The sequence below is a fragment of the Phyllostomus hastatus genome, unplaced genomic scaffold, assembly GCF_019186645.2.
Source record: "Phyllostomus hastatus isolate PE091 unplaced genomic scaffold, TTU_PhHast_1.1 phas_contig_29, whole genome shotgun sequence".
NCBI lineage: Eukaryota > Metazoa > Chordata > Mammalia > Chiroptera > Phyllostomidae > Phyllostomus > Phyllostomus hastatus.
In genome coordinates this window covers 24,455,921-24,475,798 of record NW_025333835.1, presented here as the reverse complement: position 1 = coordinate 24,475,798, position 19,878 = coordinate 24,455,921, and the positions used below count along the sequence as shown (strand labels likewise).

Here is a 19,878-nt window from a genome sequence, read left to right as displayed (position 1 = left end):
TTGACAATCAAAAGAAAAATACATGTGACATCAGAGAATAATTCCAACACTAAACTGTCAGTTCTCCAAATACAAAAAAAAAGCTCCACTGAGTGTGGTTAATAAAGATTGGGGGTCTGAAGTGAGCTTTGGCAGACAAGGATTTGAACAGGTAGCTGGCAAGGGAGAAAAGGCAGCCTACGAAAGGGAAAGAGAACTGGAAACATTTCAACCTGAGGTAAAGTAGTATTTAAGCTTTAGGAAGCTGAATACAATTAAGTGCTAGGAACCAAAGAGTGGAAGTTTCTACTCACAAGACAATGTCTTGACAATTCATACAATTACCAATTACAACTGAACACATCCCTGATTTGTTACTAGACACATGGAGTGCTTGCTTAAACACACACACACACGCGCGCGCGCACGCACACACACCTACAGCCTCCCTATTTCAATTTCTAGAAATTTAAGCTAAAGTTTTTTTGACCCTGACTAGTGTAGCTCAGTTGATTGAGAGCTGGTCTGTGAACCAGTAGGTCTCAAGTTCAATTCCCAGTCACAGAACATGCCTGGGTTGCAGGCCAAGTCTCCATTAGGGGGTGAGAGGCAACCAAACATTGATGTTTCTCTCCTTCTTTCTCTGACCCTTCCCTTCTCTGTAAAAAATAAATAAAATCGCCCCACTCCAAAAAGTTTCCCCTCAATGGGAAATTCTAAGGAATGATTTGTACATTGTATTATCAAGCTAGATAATGAGTGAAGAGGATTCAAATAATTAGAGGTTGGATAAACTTACGATGCCATATTATATAAATGAAATTTTCATTTTAGCTCCAACAGCACACTTTTCCATTTACTAAAAAATATGTAATAGTGATACTGATTCTTTCCTTTGCCTTTCTAAAAATGAACTTTTTATTCTAGAAGTTTTAGACATATAGAATTACCGCAAGGGTAAAACAGAATTCCTATATACCACCCTCCCGTCTCTATTATAGCTTACATTGTTAGTATGATACATTTAACATAATTGACAAACCAACACTGAAACATTAAATTCCATACTATATTCAGATTTCCTCAGCTTTTCCCCAAAGTTCTTTTCCTCCTCCAGAATGCCATTTAGTTTATACATTACATTTAGTTGACGTTTCCTGAGGCTTCTCTTGGCTGACAGCTGCTCGGGTTTTTCCTTGTTTTTCATAACATGGCAATTTGAGTACTGGGCGTGTATTTGATAGAATGTTTCAATCAGGGTTTGGACTGGGGTTACAAGTTTTCAGGAGGAAGGCTAAAAATCCCATTGTCATCACATGGAATGAAGGGTACTCACCAGAAAAATTAGTATCAGCATTCATGAATTATGCCTCCCTTTATGCCTCTAATCATATTTTAAAAATGAGTCCCTCTCTTTTGTCTAAAACAAAGGCAGGTATTGGTTCAGTGTGGAAACTAGTTTATTAACTGCCCTGACAGACCCTTTTAAATAGTTTTGGAAATGGAATTTGCTAAATGTTTTGCTATTGTAAGTGAAGAAGACAGGCAGAACATGACTCTTTTAGGCACTTTTTATTTTCAAAAAAAAATTGTCGTTAATATATAAACATTTCATTCTCTCAAAAAAATTCTACAACTATACAGCTGTTTGCTCCATTATTTGCATAGGAAATGACCACAATACAAAAATAAGAAGGAAAAAGAAGCAAAACAGCAACCGATTTATGTTTTATGCAGTAATGTTTCCATGTATAAACATTTTGAAGCCGCTTACAAAATATTTACACCACTTGTCATCTATTTACACATTTTAAGAGCAACTTTTCTAACAAAGAAAACTATAATTTATCAAGTTATGAAAATTTTCTAAAAAAACTTACTATAGTACCACAAAATAAATAAACAATATTTTAAAAACAAAATTAAAATTTCAATTAAGACCCCTTTTGGCATTTTCCTTATTTATTCTGCCCTTTGGTTAATAGCATCAGCATCACATTACTATTTTATATTGCATATATGTAGCACTTGCTTCCTTAAGTTTTCAACATGTCATTTGTAATTAAAGGCAGACACTGAGTCAGTACGAACAGTAGATTAACTAAACTGCACTGTAATTTAGGTAAAATTACTGTGTCACCATATGTTACATGCAAACTCCACATAAACTGGCATTTAACTACTGCATTAGCAATTAACCTCGGTATATGAAAACTCCATCATGAATTCAACATTTTCATATATGAAAACTGCATCATAAATTACATAAGTTCTCCTTCTTAAAAATGATAGGTTAGCTTATTGTGAGAGGTTTAACTTTTGTATACTGTAGCTATCTTTAAGCTCTTCAGTTCACAATTCATATAAAATGTCTTTTCATATTTAAAATAAACAATCCTATTTTAATCAGTGCATTAAATCTGCTTTTAAAGTTCATTTGAATGATTATTTCTTTCCCCTAAAGAAATGAATTTGGTAAGGTTTTGTAAGAGGTATCTTACCACAAATCCTAACTGTAAATGTATTCATGGTTATTTTCAAATTACTTATGATTTCTCCCCCCCAAAATCTTAGAAAACTTGTAATAAACATATAAAGCTGATTTGCATATTTACAAAATTTTGAATAGCAAATATAGGCAACTCATAAAAAACAAAACAAAACACACACTTATTTGTTCAATGGCTATTTGTGAATTGCCAGGTACACCGCGTACCTCTAAAGGATTAGTCTAATATTGAAAAACCACTTGATGTCAAGTAAAATCTTGACACACAATCCAGCCTTCTTCCTGTGCCTGCCTGACAACTTGTTTACTAAATGCTGCCACGTTAAATGCGGGCGCTCAGGTAAAAACACTGCAATCACACCTTGCCACCCCGCCCCACCCCCACGCTGAGATGCGGCTGCCTGTCATGAGATGAAATCTGCTTGAGTAAAGCCATACATTACAGCAAGCATTCCAGATTCTTGAAAGGACCAAACACTTTGGTATTAATACAACGTATTCCCTGTTTTCTCAAATATACAAAATATACATTTCCAGTTTTTTTGTTGTTTCTTTTTTTTTATATATATATATATATATAGTTAATTTTGTAGTTTAAAATGTTGCTGAGTGAACTGCAGACCGTCAGTGTGAACTGCATAAGCACAGCAGGCCCACAGCGGTGGCTCTTAGTTCTGGTGCCTCTTCATGTGCAGGGCCAGGTGGTCAGAGCGGGAGAAGCTGCGGTTGCACACCCCGCACTGGAACGGCTTGGCCCCAGTGTGCTTCCGGTAGTGGCGTGTGAGCTCGTCAGAGCGAGCGAACCTCCAGTCACAGCCTTCCCAGGTGCATTTGTATGGCTTCTCGCCTGTGACAATGAACAGAGAGAAGAGGTGAGGTGCCCTGCTCATAAGACAAACGTAGTCAGTATCATAGATACTGCCTGAAAATAATTAAAAAATCATGGTCCAAGAGAAGAAAAGTTCATGAATTCTGTTACTGATTCACTTCTCAAAGTCACCCACTGAATAGTCACTGTCTCATAGAGTGCTACTTCACCTACTCACGCAAAGAACAAAGTATTCTATGTATCACTGAAGAATGAAAAAAACTGCAATTTTAAATAAGCTAGATGAATCAGTGATCCTGCATACATAAATCCATTAAATGGTTAGATAGCTTGGGCGGCTTCATCATCACTGTCTAAGAACAATGTCTACACCAATACACATAAATTAAATGAGTGAAGACTAATGGCTGCAAGATGGCCAAGAGAGGAAGCTGCTCAGGCCACCAATATTAAGGTCCTACAATTGCAATCTTTTACTTCCAACTGGTCCTAGGTGTTTCTAAACTAGCCAGGCTGCAACTTCCAGCACACACAACAGTTCTGAACACAAGGCCTCCAAAGTGGAGTATTAGGGCACTTGCTCTTTGAAATTCACACTAGCACATACACATTCACATCCTCCCATTCTTCAGATGGAAGCAGAAGAGAAAAAAGTTCAACTATGCTAAAGCTTTATGCATTTGATATTTAATAAATTCCTCAATCAGATCAGAAAGTCTAGAACTGATCATTTCACTTTGGTAAAGTCATGAAACAACCATAACTCCTCAACATTTGCTGATTTTTGCATTATTTTCTCTATGTTCAGCACTGCACCAGCAAGATCATCAAAATTCATTTTAAAGCACTGAGTGGCATGGCTTGGTGGGTTGGGCATCATGCAGCAAACCAAGGGGTCCCCAGGTTTGATTCCTGCTCAGGACACCTGCCTGGGTTGTGGGCTAGGTCCCCAGGTGGGGGCATGGGAGAGGCAACCAATCGATCCATGTTTCTCTCCCTCTTTCTTCCTCCCTTCCCCTTTCCAAAAATAAATAAATAATCTTTTTAAAAATTTCATTTTATAAATGATTTACAGCTTTCTACCATGTGCTGGGCACTGCCCTGAATGCCTGGCCTCACGGACCTTACAGGTGTAATATATACTTTACGAGCCCCTAATCGCTCAGTCTACCCGATCTTTAATAGCTCTCTTCACTTCAACAGTGAGTGGGTAACTGCGCAGCTGCTCCACTGCAATTTGCAATACTCTTAATGCGGTCTAAAGTTTGCTAATCCTTTAAAATTACTTAATATTTATAATGCCGTTTTAAGTCCCAGTTTTAAAGTTTATTAATCCTATTTGAGATCACGTAGTACTCTAAATATACCCCAAAACCTAAGAATCCCATTAACTAGTAGTTCCTATACTTATGCTTTATTGTTATAATATTCTATAAATTTGTTGGTTTAAGATGAGAGTTTGTGAGATAAATTTGCATATTAAACCTTTGACTAGCTTAGCTCTGACATTCCTTTTAAAATATTTTCTTCTGGTAGAGAAGAACCTCAAAGTTGCCCTGATCACTCCTCACCATTGAAACTCAATGATGTTTCTGCCCAATTTAGCAGTGTCATATTCAGGAAGTTGTAAGATTACTCAGCTGTGTTCAAATTTTAAAAGACACTGTCCACATCAACTGAGATTTCTACAACTTGCGGGTAACATATTTTTGCTATTCTGCTAACCTGTCTGACTTAAAATTCCATCAAGACGAAGAAGGGCCAGAATGGCTCTGTGAAATCTGTACCAATTATTTCTCATGAAATTTCTCTTTCAACTCCTCCTAGCTGGTGTGCACCCCAGGCCACCTTTCCTGTCTCCCCTCCTCTGACTCTGAACCAAGACACAACCATTTTTGTTTTTTAAATTTCTTAAAAATTTAAGAAATTTTTCTGTATTTGTATAACGGACATCTTAATTCACATTTAATTTATTTAATACTAGCACTAAAGGGAGCTATCGCTCCTGTGCATGGAAATTAAATACAAAAAAAAAAAAAAACTGTCTGCACACAAGTGTTTGTTTTTTTGCTTCTTGTGAAAAATAAATTCACAAAAACAAACATGCTGGTTAAATACTTTACTGTCATTTAATGGAAAGTTATTTCTCATGTCTGAGGCAAGGAAAAAAAAATTCCTGAACTGCCCCAATTTTAAAAGAAATCATTCTAGTTTTTTGAACTTAATAATTAAATAGCAAGAGAACTGAATTCTTAGAGTGTAAGAAATAAGGGACAGTAGCCTCTTTTTGTTTGCTATTTTTATTGGCTATAAAGCAATAAACTGCACCAATATTTTTTAAAGTTTACTGATTGGCTGGAAAACGGTAGCTAATTAAGTTCCTAAAACATTTGGGGTTTTGCTCCCAATTTATGCACATCTATAGATTGTTTAGCCAAGAATACTACCAGTGTCTGGGACATTAATTATGGGACCGAGTCTTGTAAAACAAGGACAACTGTTCCCCACGTGGGGCAGTTTCTCCGGGATTTGTTCAAGTGTCAACACCGTTCAAGTAAAACAGTGTAGAGGAAGCTGGTACCCAATTTCTGGCCAAATAGCCGATTCGGGCCTTTCTTCCTCAGCCAGAAACACTATGCACAGTACTTCTGGGAAACCAAACTGACTTCCTTTAAGTTATTTCAACAGGATAGAGCTTTCAAAAGTTTAATTGGATTTTTACAGAATCCTTTTCCAATACCACCAATTTAAAATATTTAGTTAAGCTCTTTCAACATCAACTGTATTTTTAAGTTCTTATGCTGTTAATGTGAAACTTTCCAAAGGCAAAAAGAAAAAAGTGACAAGTTTTTACAGCATGAAAAACAAGCTTCCACTTTATCTCTCAAATGAAGTATGCATTTTCTCGTTCTATTTTAAAATTGCTACCATTTTTTTGCTAGGAACCCCTAATCTTTTTTTTAAAAAATGTTCAAGTTGAACATACATATCATCCATACCGAGAAAGTCAGTATATTTTATAGAAATGTTAAGCAGCAACATTTCCAGTGCAAGGAAGGTACAGGCACAAACATCCGTGAGCACATACTCCAGAGTCGGGAGTTAGCTGCACAACAATGAGCTCTACACTAGGAATCCCAGCCTGCCACTTATCCTTAATGTCCTACTTCAATCCTCCATTAGCAAACATTAATAACTCTATATAATGATTTTAAGGAACATGTAGATATTGCTCAAATTTATTTAAAGACTCCAAAACCACTTGTGAAGCTCAGTTAAGGAACAGCCTAAGGGACTCAGAGCAGGCCTCAGCGCAGGCTGTCTCAACCCCAGGGCCCTCGGTGAAGACCCACCTTTCAGCCCATGGGGTCCTGAAGACTCAATAAACTGTGCTGGTACTGACAACCCCCAAATGTTACTGAATAATGGGTCCCCCCTTTACCCAGGCTAAGCAGAACATATTTTGAAGTATTCGAAAAATCTTTAGTGATGAACTAAAAAAGTTATCTTTTTTTTCTCTCTTTCTGATAAACAGGTAAAAAATGACTTGAACTTAGCACAGCAGAATGGGAGGTTTCTCTGCTCTGCTGAACATAGTCAACAGACTCATACCAAGGCCTCCCCTAGAATGTTTTACAAAGATCCTTCTACCTATAATGTTCCACAGATTCTTCTAATAAAAAAAATATCACAGATAAAAATATTTTTTAGTTATTTTATGCAACTTTTAAAAAGCTTATTATAGTAAATTTGCCATCTAGTTTCCTTTCTGAAGGCTAAAAGATTATCCAAATCATATTTAATAAAGGCCAAAAACCATCAAAATTAAAGTCAATGTTTAATGAACAAGCATGTAACCTGTACTAAATACCTTGCAGAAAACAACAAATAAGACTCGGCCTCTGGCTTCAAAGAACTTGAAATCCATATTCTATTCTGAGCCCTGAAATAATGCAAGCTGTTAAAGTGGAATAAATCACTTTAATAATTAGTATTTGATCTCAATTCTTAAAATTTAAGAGTCTTGAAGCTCAAAATGAGCTCTTATTTCAAGAGCAAAATATTTTCATGCAATTCAGTATTTTCGCCATCATTAGAGACTAAGGGAATTTATAGTCTTCATCAGTCTCTATATATTTTAATAAAAGGCAAAGAAATAAACATTAACCCCAAAATTAAGTAAATTCATCAATATTAGATATCTAAAAATAGATAAAGTAAAATGATTTGGGCTCATTAATTTATATTTTTATGCAGCAATGCCAACCCTTGAAACAGAAGGGTAGGCAGTTCATTGCAAAGATTAGTAGTATTAGTATTTATAGAATGCATCTAATATTTACTATAGTATCCCTATCAATAACGTACCCACTTTAAGCAAACTGATTAAAAGATATGTTAAGAAAGAAAATTCCCTCTGTCTCCCTCTTGGTCCATTTGCATTGATCTCTGTCTTTAAAATCTGATTCACCTTATCCCTTCCAGAAAACCTCTGAACAGTCCAGGAGAGATCACTTGTCTGTGTCCCATCATCACTTAAGTTCCTTTTGAAGGACTGATGTGCACTTGAACATATACTGCTGTATAAAGGCTTCAAATAGCTGTATTTTGCTTCCAACTGGCTTTGAAAGTTTCTCAAGGGCAGAAACTGTCTTCTCTTCCAGCAGTAATGCCGCATGTCTCCTAATGCTTCTTTAGAACAATCATGTATTTGGCTCAAGGCTGACCAATTTGGTTATTTTCATTAATGAAAAGAAGGGAAGGTGTAAGAGACAGGAAAGCACCTAGTGTTTAAGTCTACTGAAGTGTCCTTTTTTTATGGCCTCACCTGCAACAAGGCTTTGTTTGCCGGGTTCTCTTCTGCCTAGGATCACTGAGGGTGATCAAAGTAAATGTGCGTTTATGTGAAAATCATGCTTTTTGCCTTTCCATCCTATAGCTCTACAGAGAAGTAAATTCTACATAAACGAGTTTTCGTTTATAGTAATGGACTGCATTTGATGAGAACTAGGAAGTTCTGGAGGCCCTACTACTGGTCAAAAGGCAGCAAGGGGACTTCTAGGGGCAGAGAACAGTGATCTACTAAATCTAAGGGGGGCTAGGTGGGGATACCCTGACAAGGTTTACACAGTCTAGATTCCAGCAGAATAAAATCTCTAGGCTCCTAACCTACTGCTGCTTCTCCTGAGTATTCTCAAAAACAATGGAAAACACCCTGTACCATCAACGGTGTTAATGAAATGTAATACCAGTTGTTGAGTATTCTGACAGAAAGATAATACTCACATTTACTTTTTTATAAGAACCCAAAATATTTGTTTTGTTATTGATGAAATATTTTACCCAAAATAGAATAATACCCTATTTTCATTTTCCAGCACTGACCAAGCACTACATATCTTTTCCTTTAATTTGCATTAATTTTCCTTTAATTTGCAATGTAGTTACCTTGATCAGAAAGCTTCTTCCCAACTCAAAGGTTTGCATTTATAAAGTTAGTCAAAAAGAAATGTATTCTTCTACCTAGATGTTTTTCTAATGAAAGTTATCTACAGTGCACTTTTAAAACAGTAAGCCACCCTTAATTAGAATTGTTGGAGATCCTTGAATATAAATAATACAGGCTGACAGAATAAGAATGCTGTTACAGAGATACTTTTACTAAAGTAGGACATTACTTTGTTTCTAACCCTCCACCAGAAAAGATGTAGGTCATCAAGTAAACAGCTACTACATTCTATAGAACTAAAAATATCTGCCAAAGTAAAAATCTTAGGTGATTAAAATACTGCTTCTAAAATAAAAATTACATTTTCTCTACCTTTAGAGCTGACTGTTTCTACCTAAACTTCAACAATTCTATTTAATCAACTTAGGAACAAATCTTCTCCCACTCGTTTATAAGAAAAGGGAAGAGATTCTCTTTGGGCTTACTGCAAGATCAGTCCAAAATGTTTACTTGATCAAATCCAACTTCTTAACCTTCGATATAAGCTTTATGATCGCAGAACCAAAATTCCCAACTAAATGTTTTTCAGATGAAAGAACAAGTCCTAGAAGCAAAGTTTAATCTTCCCAGCAAGAGTCAGTAAAAAGAAAGAAGCTTTCAAACTCATATATACCTTTCCAGAGGTCTAAACCAGCAAGTCTCTTAAACCCCCTCTTTTTAACATAAGCTTGAAATTGCCAATATATAAAGCCGCAAATGAAAAGAATTTAAGAATGTTTAACTAACACTAGCAACAACTAACACTATAGGCTAAATGTGATACTTTTTCCTGCATAGCTTTCCAATATAGATTCAAAAAAAAAAAAAAAAAAATCAGGCACTAAATTTCATCCTGCAAAACTTTAACCTCTACCAGTTAACACAGGTTACACACTTAACCAGCACTGATGCCTAGAACCAAACTGTATCATTCATCCCCATTAAGTCCATATAATTATGCATATATTTTATATTTATAATCTTATGCTGATTTTAGCTCTAATTTTCTAAGATAGTGAAATCCTTCCTATATATTTTTAAAAGCATTTTCACTCTTTCCCAGTTACACACACACAAAAAAGAAATAATTTTCAGAACATTTTCAATATTTCTTTTAGAGGAGAAAAATCTTTACTGTCAATGCTGTCAATATTTTCAAATGAAGCCCTTGGCTGGCATAGCTCAGTGGATTGAGCGCAGGCTGCGAACCAAAGTGTAGCAGGTTCGATTCCCAGTCAGGGTACATGCCTGGGTTGCAAGCCATGGCCCCCAGCAACTGCACATTGATGTTTCTCTCTCTCTCTTTCTCCCTCCCTTCCCTCTCTAAAAATAAATAAATTCTTTTAAAAAATATTTTTAAATGAAAATCTATACCCAGTATATTTAATAAATAATAACGTGGAGCAGAGAAGTACAGAGATTTATACCTAAGGATTTTTTTTAGTACCCAAACTGTAACTAAAATCAATACTTAGAAACAAATCTCAAGCAAAAATTATGGATTTTAAAGCACATGAAGTAACATCTTAATATAAATGTGATTAGGAAATAATGTCCTATATCATCGAGTAAAGAGGAACATGGGAATTTACCCTCTTTACTGCCAGGCCAGGGGCAAAAATCCCTAAGATGGGCTGTGGAATCCCAAACACAACTCACTGTGCAATGAGTGCTTTACAGGAGAGTGCTGTACTCAGAGTCCATGTTGTGTTCCAATGTGATTCATAGGTTTCCATTTTCTTTTGTGGGGTTTGTTTCCAAATGTACTTTTTGGGGCAACCCTTAGCAAGTCATTTTGGGGATCATACAGTGCACCCAGGACAGCTCATGCACAGTGTCTGGGTCCAGGGGACACTTGAGCCAAGTGTGTGTGTGTGTGTGTGGCTCAAAGACTTTCTCTGCACAACTGCTCACTTTCTGTCCTGTTCCAGAGAGTTGAGACTGATGAACAATCTAAAAACATTACTATACCCTACTCTCCCAACTGCTTTAGCATACTGTCTAGGGTTAAATGCACATTCACACATGTGACTAAAACCACTACGATTTCAGACATCTGTATAAAGTTCACTATTTACTTTTTCAGAACCTATTCTCTGAAAAGTACTTTTTACTAACATGTAAACACAAGTTTCAAAGAAATTTCCACACTCAATGTATGAAAAATATTTCAACTGATGGTACTCATAGGCATGCCAAAGAAACAGTACCAGTGGTAAGAAAAAAAAATTTCAATTTCTTGCAAATTTTTCTTTGTATATATAGCCTAGGTTAAGTTAGTTTAAATCTTCATTATGAAATTAAAGCTAGTCAACAGACAGAAACAACTATACTGCTGGCTGCAGCTGATTTTTCTATGTGATTCATGAATCAGCTTTGATTCGTAACGTTGGTTCGTAACAGCAAATGGTATGTGAATCTTTTTTTTTAAAAAGGTGTTTGGGAGCAACTTTTAAATGGTGGCAATGAATATAGCCCTATATATATATTTATATTTAAATGCTGTCAAAAAAAGTACAAATATTTTGATTTGGAAATTTACCATTTCTTGACACTGTTGCCTAGAAGCAGCCACAATTATGTCTAACCAGAGACATGACACGTATATACGCACATTACCAGTAACGTACAACCACCACACACCCCTATAAGGAGTACCTCTATAGGTCTATAAATATGCTAACATGTCTATGAAGACATAACGTGTTTTTAAATGAAATACAATTATTTCTCAGAATAGAGTCAGGTATTTTGTCTAACCATACAATGACAGAACTTTCTATTGTATATTCTTTCTGAATTAAAAAAAAATATGAACTTAGAAAAACTTGAATGCCATGAGATTTCTGGTTCAAGAAAGTATCTTGTACTCTTTCATCTAAAAATTCTTCAAAAGGTCTTCATTTTGAAAAGACTATTTCCTTAGGTTCAAATCTGCAAGTCAAGAAGCATTTACAATCTAAAAATCCAGAATAAGCATTTAAAAATAACTCAGATGTAGGTTGTTTTAATTGCTGAAATCATTTTTAAAACATAAGGTAACTTGACATTTTAAAGCATTTACAACTTCATCCTAAAGAAATGCTAGGGTGCTTCACATTCTGCCTGCAAAATGGCAATCATTTAAAAAATAACTTTTGTATCATCAAATATAATAACATTCCCATATAGACTGTTTTTTTTTAATCCTATAATAAACTAGGCAAGGGGAACAGAAAGAAAACAAAAAAGCTATTAAATGAGAAAAGTACTTTAGAAATGCCTGGGCCTTCAAAGGTAGAAGGAAAAAAAAACAGGCCTTTGCTGGCTTTGGATACATTCATTAAAAAACAACAGGCAGGGTGGGGAGGATGCAAGGAGAGAGAGGTAATTTTAAAAGGCATTGTCTAGAAACTAGAAATAAGGAGAAAACAACCTCAATGCTCTATGATTACCCAAGAACGGGTTTAGCCAGAAGAACAAGTCTGCACAAACCCTCCCCAAGGCATTTGAAAGACAATCAAACAAAACTTTATTAAACTGGATTAAATCGTCTCTCTCATTAGATGTCGGTGGCCCCACATTTATGGTCAGGTGAAAAAGTCCATTTATGGGACCCAAATTAGGCCTAGGTCCTTTTTTTTTTTGGTTTGTTTTTTATTAGTACAAGCATTGTTAAGACAACCCACTATTAAATTTCTTTACCAGCAGGTCAAGTTCCAGAATTGCAGGTACAAGCACTCAGAGCACTAAACCCTGACTTGCAGGGGTTGCAAGGCCATTTAGATATGTTGTGACTACATCACTGCAATACACTTGATATATCGCTAGATGCAATTGCACCCCTCTTTTATTAGGAGACTTTGAACTCATGAAAAAACGTTCCCTTCTCCCTATCTCTTATTTCAAGGACTTCCAAAAGAAAAACAATAGTCCGAATGTTTCAAAGTTACTTCCACTTCCCCTTAATCAAAATTCAGGTAAAAACCATTTTCAATGTTCCCTTCCTTAGCATGTACTTTATAAAAGGATATTTTACTATTACCACACAGAATGTGTTCTTGGCCTTGTCATCTGTGTTTTGAAAACTTTAGACTGAGTTTATTCTATGCTTAATGAGTATTTGTTCCACATATTCTGTAAGTATAGTTTCTACTTTGGGCTACTTACATAGGAACTTTCCTTTTATGCAATCAATTTGTGTATCTCTAAAAAACGTCAGGCCAAAACAACCCAATCATTCCACTGATAAATACACGAGATGTCTTTTCTTTTAAAGCAGTTTCTCGGAAAGCCCTGAAATCTACCACACTGTTGCCAATGTTATTTAGATTTTAATAAGCAGTGCTGATCACTGGGATATCAAGCAGTACCTAACAGACATACAAAAATGTCTGCAGCCATATTCCTCTTAGTACCATGTCTCAGCACTGACCTTCGTTCGAAGGCTTTTACTTTTTAATGCAGCAGTTAGAGATAACTACTTCATTTATCAAAACTCTATTTCCATAGTAACATCTAGCCTGGGGAGATTCAAGTCCTCACACTAATCCAACAACCCATTCAAAGGAACTGTTGAATACTTTGGTTTCCATAGCAATGATGGAATAAAACATTTTGCTAGGTCATTGCTTTTATTAGCAAACTTTAGGTAAGGCTGTGTTTAATCAGAGAAAATAAAACACAATCACTTTGTATAAGTTCTTTCCTTTAGGGCTGTCCTTTTAACAAAATTGCAAATAGTAACCATCTTTGTGCTTGAAAATATTTTGGTATTTGGAGGTTTTGAAAGCATGTCACCTGGTTTTGTCCTAAAACAGGTTCAGATACAACATTTTAAAATTAAAAAGCATTTAAATGTGATTGTATACATCTGACAAAGTAAGTATTTGTAAAATTAAAGGGGCTAAACTTAACAGCACATTTTGAAATATTTCACAGAAGCTAGAATACAACCTCTCATACGCACCAAATGTAGACTGGGATACAGCATCAAAAAACTTTTTAAGCCACGATCCCATCTTTGTTTGATTTTAATACTTTGCAATTCTAGCCCTTCCTTTCATCATGCATAGAATGGACATGCTAAACACTGATATTTTAGGCTAAAGATAAAACTAAGATAATGTATTAAGCAATTATGATTTACATGCTAAGTGGACCTTTTTTTAGTGTTTAATGTAGCTTTATAGAAGCCAACTGCTTTGTTAAAGAAAAAATGAGTTACATTTTTTCCCTTCATGATAAGAAATAGCTGTTCCATTACAAGTTTTAAAATCCAGTAGTAAACATCCTTGTTTACATTTTTAGGTAATTAATTCTACGTGAGGTGACAGGGCAAGGCCTTAGTGAGGGAACATCAGCCTTCCTGGAACCAGGCTTTTTCACTGGACTGAATTTTGAGCCAAGCCAGGGCTGAAAAGGTAGGCCATTAAAAAATACAAGTTGACAGAAGAAAGAAGAGATCAAACAAGTGTTGGCTTTTAAAAGGATGAATACCACTTACACTATTTACACAACTCACAGAATTAACAAGAAAATTACATACCAGTATGAGTCCTCAGGTGAGCTTTTAAATGAGAAGACTTCGTATAAACTTTTGTGCAGCCTAAAATAAAGCAGGAGAGAAACAGCTTGTCATTTTGGAGATCCTTTGAAATCTTTACATTTGATGGTTCTGTGTTTAAAATCTGGTTTTAAAGAAGAAATTTCTCATGCTAGATATCTGAAGCTTCAGTTTTGAAAAGCACTATTACCTTTCTAAAGGTATTAAAGTGATTTGCTTTATCTATATATCATTTTAGCAGAAAGTGGATAATCAAGTCAAGCTACGAATGTGAAATGTGTTTATATTCCAGTAGGTGTTTTATATTAGTAACACGTATTTTGGTGATTTAAAATAGTTAATGGCTCCAGAGCTGACAATGTTAAACCATTATCCAAGATGACTGCCATTTTCTGCCCTCCCACATTTCTTGTTTTTTCATTTAATATGTCATGCTATATCACGTACCACAATCAGCAAATTATACCCTATATTAATCATAAACTAGCTTATGCCAGCAACTTGCAGATACATTCACTACTGTCATCAAATCATGTTTTGGGTCACATATCTCATTCAACAACGAGCGTATGCTCATACACTATCAGAACAACCTTACATCTATTCTGTAGACAGTCTTGTCTTGTAAGCAGCCTACTCAATCCCCCCACTTCATTACTACACCACCCATTCTCCTATCTTACTTCCATAATCTCTTTTCAGGGTACCTAATTTAGAAGTAAAAACTCCAATTTATGACTGGAAATTATGTTAAAATAAGTCTGACGTAACTCAAATTCTTATGTAACATTAAAGAGAAAAAAGTCTAAGTAACTTTTTTACCAGAATATTCTAGCCTTTTTTAAAAAATATCAAATAAGCAAGACAATTAAACAGCACATCCCAGGGTTAAGATATTGAGACTGGGATACAAAAAGAACAAAGTAGGTGATTTTTATTGTGAAGCATTATTTCCCTTCGCAAATGTAAAACCTGAGTTTGGAAAAAGGCACACACACGAACACTCAATACATGATGCTTCTACCAGGTAAGATCACATACCAGGGTAATCGCAGTAGTGGATGCGTCGTTTCTCCAAATCGGGGTTACTCCTTCTATTGTATCTGACAGGTTGGATGTTTTGTGGATTAACTGGCAGAGTGGCAGGTATATTTGGATTGTGAATTGCCAGTTTAGAAGCAATTGTAGCAGCATAGGATGGTGGTGGGGTTAAATTCTGGAGCATCTCTGCTTGTCTATCTGGACTTCCAGGCTCTGAGCTTGGTGGTGACGGGGGAAAGTAAGTGGCCTGCTGTGGCAGAAACTGACTTGGCATTGTGTATGTGCAAGGGGGCATGCCCTGGAATTGTTTCATCGAAGTCTGCGGAACAGCAGAGGTGTGTGTGTTAAGGCCTGCCATGGCGGCTGACATAGAAACATTAAGAGTGTCCATTACTGCTGTCTGGTTTGTAGAACTGGGCATATCTAGATCCGGTGTATTCAGTAGCTGGTACAGGTGGCCCTGCGGGGGGACAGAAAGATGAAGATCTGGTGTAGGAAGTTCTTGTTTGATGAAAATATTGTTCACCTCTGGAGCTGTGGTCTGGTGTGAGCTGAATATACTGGTGAACTCAGGGAGGGCCTGGGTCGGGGCCGGAGGAGGGGCAGTCGTTTCACTCTGGTGGCTGAAAATGGTAACAGGTTCTGTCTTGATGTGTGTTACGCACGGTCTCTGGGATTTGTAGAGGCCAGTTCTCAGGTGAGTGATGTCAGGGAGAAAGACGTTCATGTTGATACTGTAAGGTAACCCTTCACTGTCAGTGAAGAACTGGTCTACCACTGAGGCACTGTCTCGTCTATACTTTTTATGCTCTGGAATTATAGAAACTGGAGGAAGCTGAGGTGTCAGGTACTTCTCCATTTCACATCTCGTCTAAAAAAAGAAGAGATACAAACATGCATAATCCACCTAATTCATCATCTCACAGAGAGCAAACAAACAGTGCTTACTAAAAATTCCCTAACAATCCCTGTGAAAAGGACTTGGGCAAACTCCTTCAGAGTGCTGCTTACAAACATACCAGGTTTATTTGCCAATTGTCTAATAATTAGTTCACTAAAACCTTACGAAACTCCGTATAACATGAATTTGGTAAAATCACTCCCACAATCAACTGAGGACAAAAAGTGAATGAGGTAAATCAAGCAAAAAGGAAGCAAACACAAAACATGTTCCTTTCTGATGCAATAATAAAGTACACGTTATTATCACTCACATACAATCAGGAGTCCCTGCCCCATTACACAGTTAGGTTTGCAACTGAAGTACAGTATTCTAATATTACCAAAGGACCTCAATTCTACTCATCTCATACAGGTAACCTTAATGTGTGTTTTTTTTTAAACTACGCAAACTTTAAAAATATTATTGCAAAGTTGTAGAAGTTTTTTTATTTCTGCTTAGATAGACACTGATTAAATAGTTCATGTAAAACATATTCTTGGCTATTTCAGTGACTTCTCTGGCTCATAGTTGATAGGAAACCTAAATACAACGTTTTGATCAAAACATAATGTCCACCGAAAGAACAAGTTCACATTCAACATTTGATCTAAGTGTTGATTTTAATCAGCAGATTCTGTAATTGGTTAATATGAAAATGAAATGTTCCTATTTATATCCCTATCTAAAACAGATCTTTAATTACCTAGGGGAAAATCACTCCCTTGGTAGAGTGGTGCTAAGGAGCCCGTGGGTGGGGAGAGGCTGCTGTATCACTAGCACAGTCACCAGCAAAACATTTATCATGTCCTCCTCAGTGGGACAATGCTACATTCCCCCTTACTCTGTAAAAAGCCCAGTCATACCTTATACTTGTGGTCTCTCCTGAGCAAAAAATTGACAAACGTAAGGAAACAACCAAATTGTTTTCAAATCGTGATTTTTTTTAAGGACATAATCCAGCTTGTAACAAGTAGTCTTCTTAAAGCTATCTCCTCTCCCAGTATAACATAAACTTATGTACTCTTTTAAACTTTTAACACCGAAAAGGAAATTTTAAAAGAAATACACCCTAAGTAGATGGCTCATCGAACGATTAACCCTGACACCTTAATCGGTGAATAAAGTTGGTTTTTTGCTTTGTTTTTTGCCACTACCAATTTCAGAAACGTTTCATGTCGGACCTCGTATCCCTCTGTGAGGATGCAGACGCGGTTTCTCGGATAAACACGATTTAAAAATAAAAATTAACGCTCTAATCATGTGAGTCATATCCCTGACAAATGCCACTGTCCTTTCACAGCACGGCGACGCTCGCAGACCCCCCCCACCCCGGGGTAGAAGAATAGCAAAGATACAATATACCAGGGGACTAGTAAATGAAGCGTCTTGAAATAAACCGAACTAAACCCTTTCGTGCCCTTCGCTACCATGGTGGTTAGTGGTTTCTGATTTTAGCTCTTCCAGCTGTTTGCGTGTGGGTATGTTTCCAATTTTTTTTTCCTTGGGACAAGCTGAAAGTCCCGGGAAGTTTTTTCTGGGCTATATAACTCCCTGCGTGGGCGAAAGAAACAGGCGGTTGCTCTAATTCGGCTGCCGGGCAAGTGTAAATGCCAAGTGCCAGCTTTCAACGCGGCTCCGGGAGGAAATTTACGCGCACATGAAGAAAACAACACCCCAGCTTTCTTTTTAAGGAAAAAATAATCACTCCAATGTACCCTCTACTTTTCCGGCTTCCCAAAGGCAGCCCCACGAGATAAGAAAATAGGACCCCGTGGGGGCCCCTCCCAGCACCCCGATTTGCGTTTCCACTTAACACGAGACGAGTGGGGCGGGGGTGAACCCCCAAGGCCACTGCACTGGGAGGAGGGGGAGATTAAGGCGAAAGGCGGAATTTCAGTAAAGTTGGGCGTGAGGTACGAGGTTTGATCCTCCAAATGTAAAAAAAATAAAGGTGCGCCAGAACACCTAGTCTCCCTTTAACCTTTGCCGGACGGGCCCGCCAGGGCGAATTCACCTAGGACCCTCCCCTTCAGACCGGCCCACTTTCCCACTGCGAAATGCGGGTGCCCTGGCTAGGAGGGCAGGGCAGGGCGGGGCTGCCCACCCCAGCTCCGGCTCCCGGGGAGCCCGGACGCACGCCCCAGCCTGGAGCGGCCCCTGTCGCCCGCGCGTCGCAGCAGCGAGACACGCCCGAGCCCCAGGAGGGAGGGAAGCCACTCTTCCTACCTGGACCAGCTCCTCGGGGGGCAGCCGCGGGCCCGCGGCGGGCTGCGGGGCGGGCTGCGGAGGCTGAGGGGGCGCGGGCTGCGCCTGCTGATGGTGGTGCGGGTGCTTCAGCTCCTCGCCGGAGAACAGCGCCGCGTCGCGGGCCGGGTTCGCGGCGCCCAGCACGGGCTTGAGCTGCGCGAACACGGGCTCGTCCTGCGGAGCCGGTGGCTGGGGCACGGGTCCCAGGCGGGCGCTCATGGTCAGCACCCGCGTAGCCATGGGCACTCGGGGGGAGGCTCCGGTCGAGGGGCGCGGGTCGAACGCACTTCCCACTTCGCCCACGCTGGCTCAGGCCGGCGAGCTCCGCGCGGGGCCGCGGACGGAGGAGGGGAGGCTCCGGGCAGACCCCTTAGTCCACAGTAGGCGCGGTTTTCGAAGGCGCGCACGAAAAGCAAAACTCTTCCGCTCGGCCACGCGTAAACGCCAACGTCCTCCGGGCGGCCACTTTCTCCCGCTCCGCCCCACCGCGCTCTCTCACTAGCCGGAGACCGCTCCCGCCACCGCTGGTCTCGGCGAGCGAGCTGCGAACGCGCGTACCTGCCCCGCGACTACTGACACTTGACGCCCGCGTCTATTTTACCCAACTCCGGGTGGGCGTGGCGTACCAGCTAGACTGGCAGAGCTGCAGCGAATCCTGAGGCCCCGAGGCCGGCCGGGCCGAGCCTGCTAGCCTATGAGAAGGAAGAGCCTCTCCTGCAGCCCCGCCTCCGCCGCACTGACCGCACCCCTCTCCGGCCACGAGCTTCGCGCTCAGGGCCGCCGCGCAGTTTGTACACAACTTTTCTGACAGAGCAGGCTGGCGGAGCTGGGGGCGGAGGAAAGGAGAGGAGCCGGTGGAATCTAGGAAGAGAGGGAATTAGGGTGGAGACGTGGAGGGAGATCTCTTCGGACTGTTCTCTGCCAGGAATAGGAAGAAAGAGAGTTTTGCACGTCTTAGGTGTTGTGCAAGGACCTGAAACTGAAAAGTTGAAACCCAGAATGCAGCTAGGAGGGGGCACTAAGGTTTTCGAAGGACTTGTATAATGAGTTTGTATTTTTAAATATACAAAATGTGCTTTTCTTTAGCGGAAAACTAAGGACGGAGTGATAAACTAAAAAGCACGTTTCCTCTCTTTTTTATCAGTGAATATGTCCATTTAGCAAAGTAAATTCGGAATGTCTTGAGTAAGAAGATTTAATGGCAAGTACTTTTTTTTTTTAAAGCCCAGGCGTAAAAGCTTGTTTTTTCCTACAGTATTTAAGTGGTTACAAGAAGTTTTCACAAATATCTACCTCG

At 38.7% G+C, this 19,878-nt stretch overlaps 1 protein-coding gene across 1 annotated transcript; it reads right to left on the bottom strand.

Annotated features, from left to right (window-relative positions):
- Nucleotides 1-1,536: 1,536 nt before the first annotated feature.
- Nucleotides 1,537-19,182, bottom strand: KLF5 (Kruppel like factor 5). Its single transcript, XM_045839092.1, has 4 exons — nt 18,561-19,182; nt 15,392-16,262; nt 14,333-14,392; nt 1,537-3,335 (listed from the first exon to the last, which is right to left on the bottom strand). The coding sequence occupies exons 1-4, from the start codon at nt 18,819-18,821 to the stop codon at nt 3,157-3,159; spliced, it is 1,371 nt and encodes a 456-aa protein (XP_045695048.1). The 5' UTR covers nt 18,822-19,182; the 3' UTR covers nt 1,537-3,156.
- Between the last annotated feature and the right edge of the window lie 696 nt (nt 19,183-19,878).

Excerpts from the sequence above, each read along its gene's own strand:
- KLF5 (XM_045839092.1), bottom strand. The coding sequence starts at position 18,821 with ATGGCTACGCGGGTGCTGACCATGAGCGCCCGCCTGGGACCCGTGCCC. Across the intron at positions 16,263-18,560 it reads CCCCCGAGGAGCTGGTCCAG|ACGAGATGTGAAATGGAGAA; the intron begins GTAGGAAGAGTG and ends TTCTTTTTTTAG. Across the intron at positions 3,336-14,332 it reads TCACCTGAGGACTCATACTG|GCGAGAAGCCATACAAATGC; the intron begins GTATGTAATTTT and ends TCATTGTCACAG.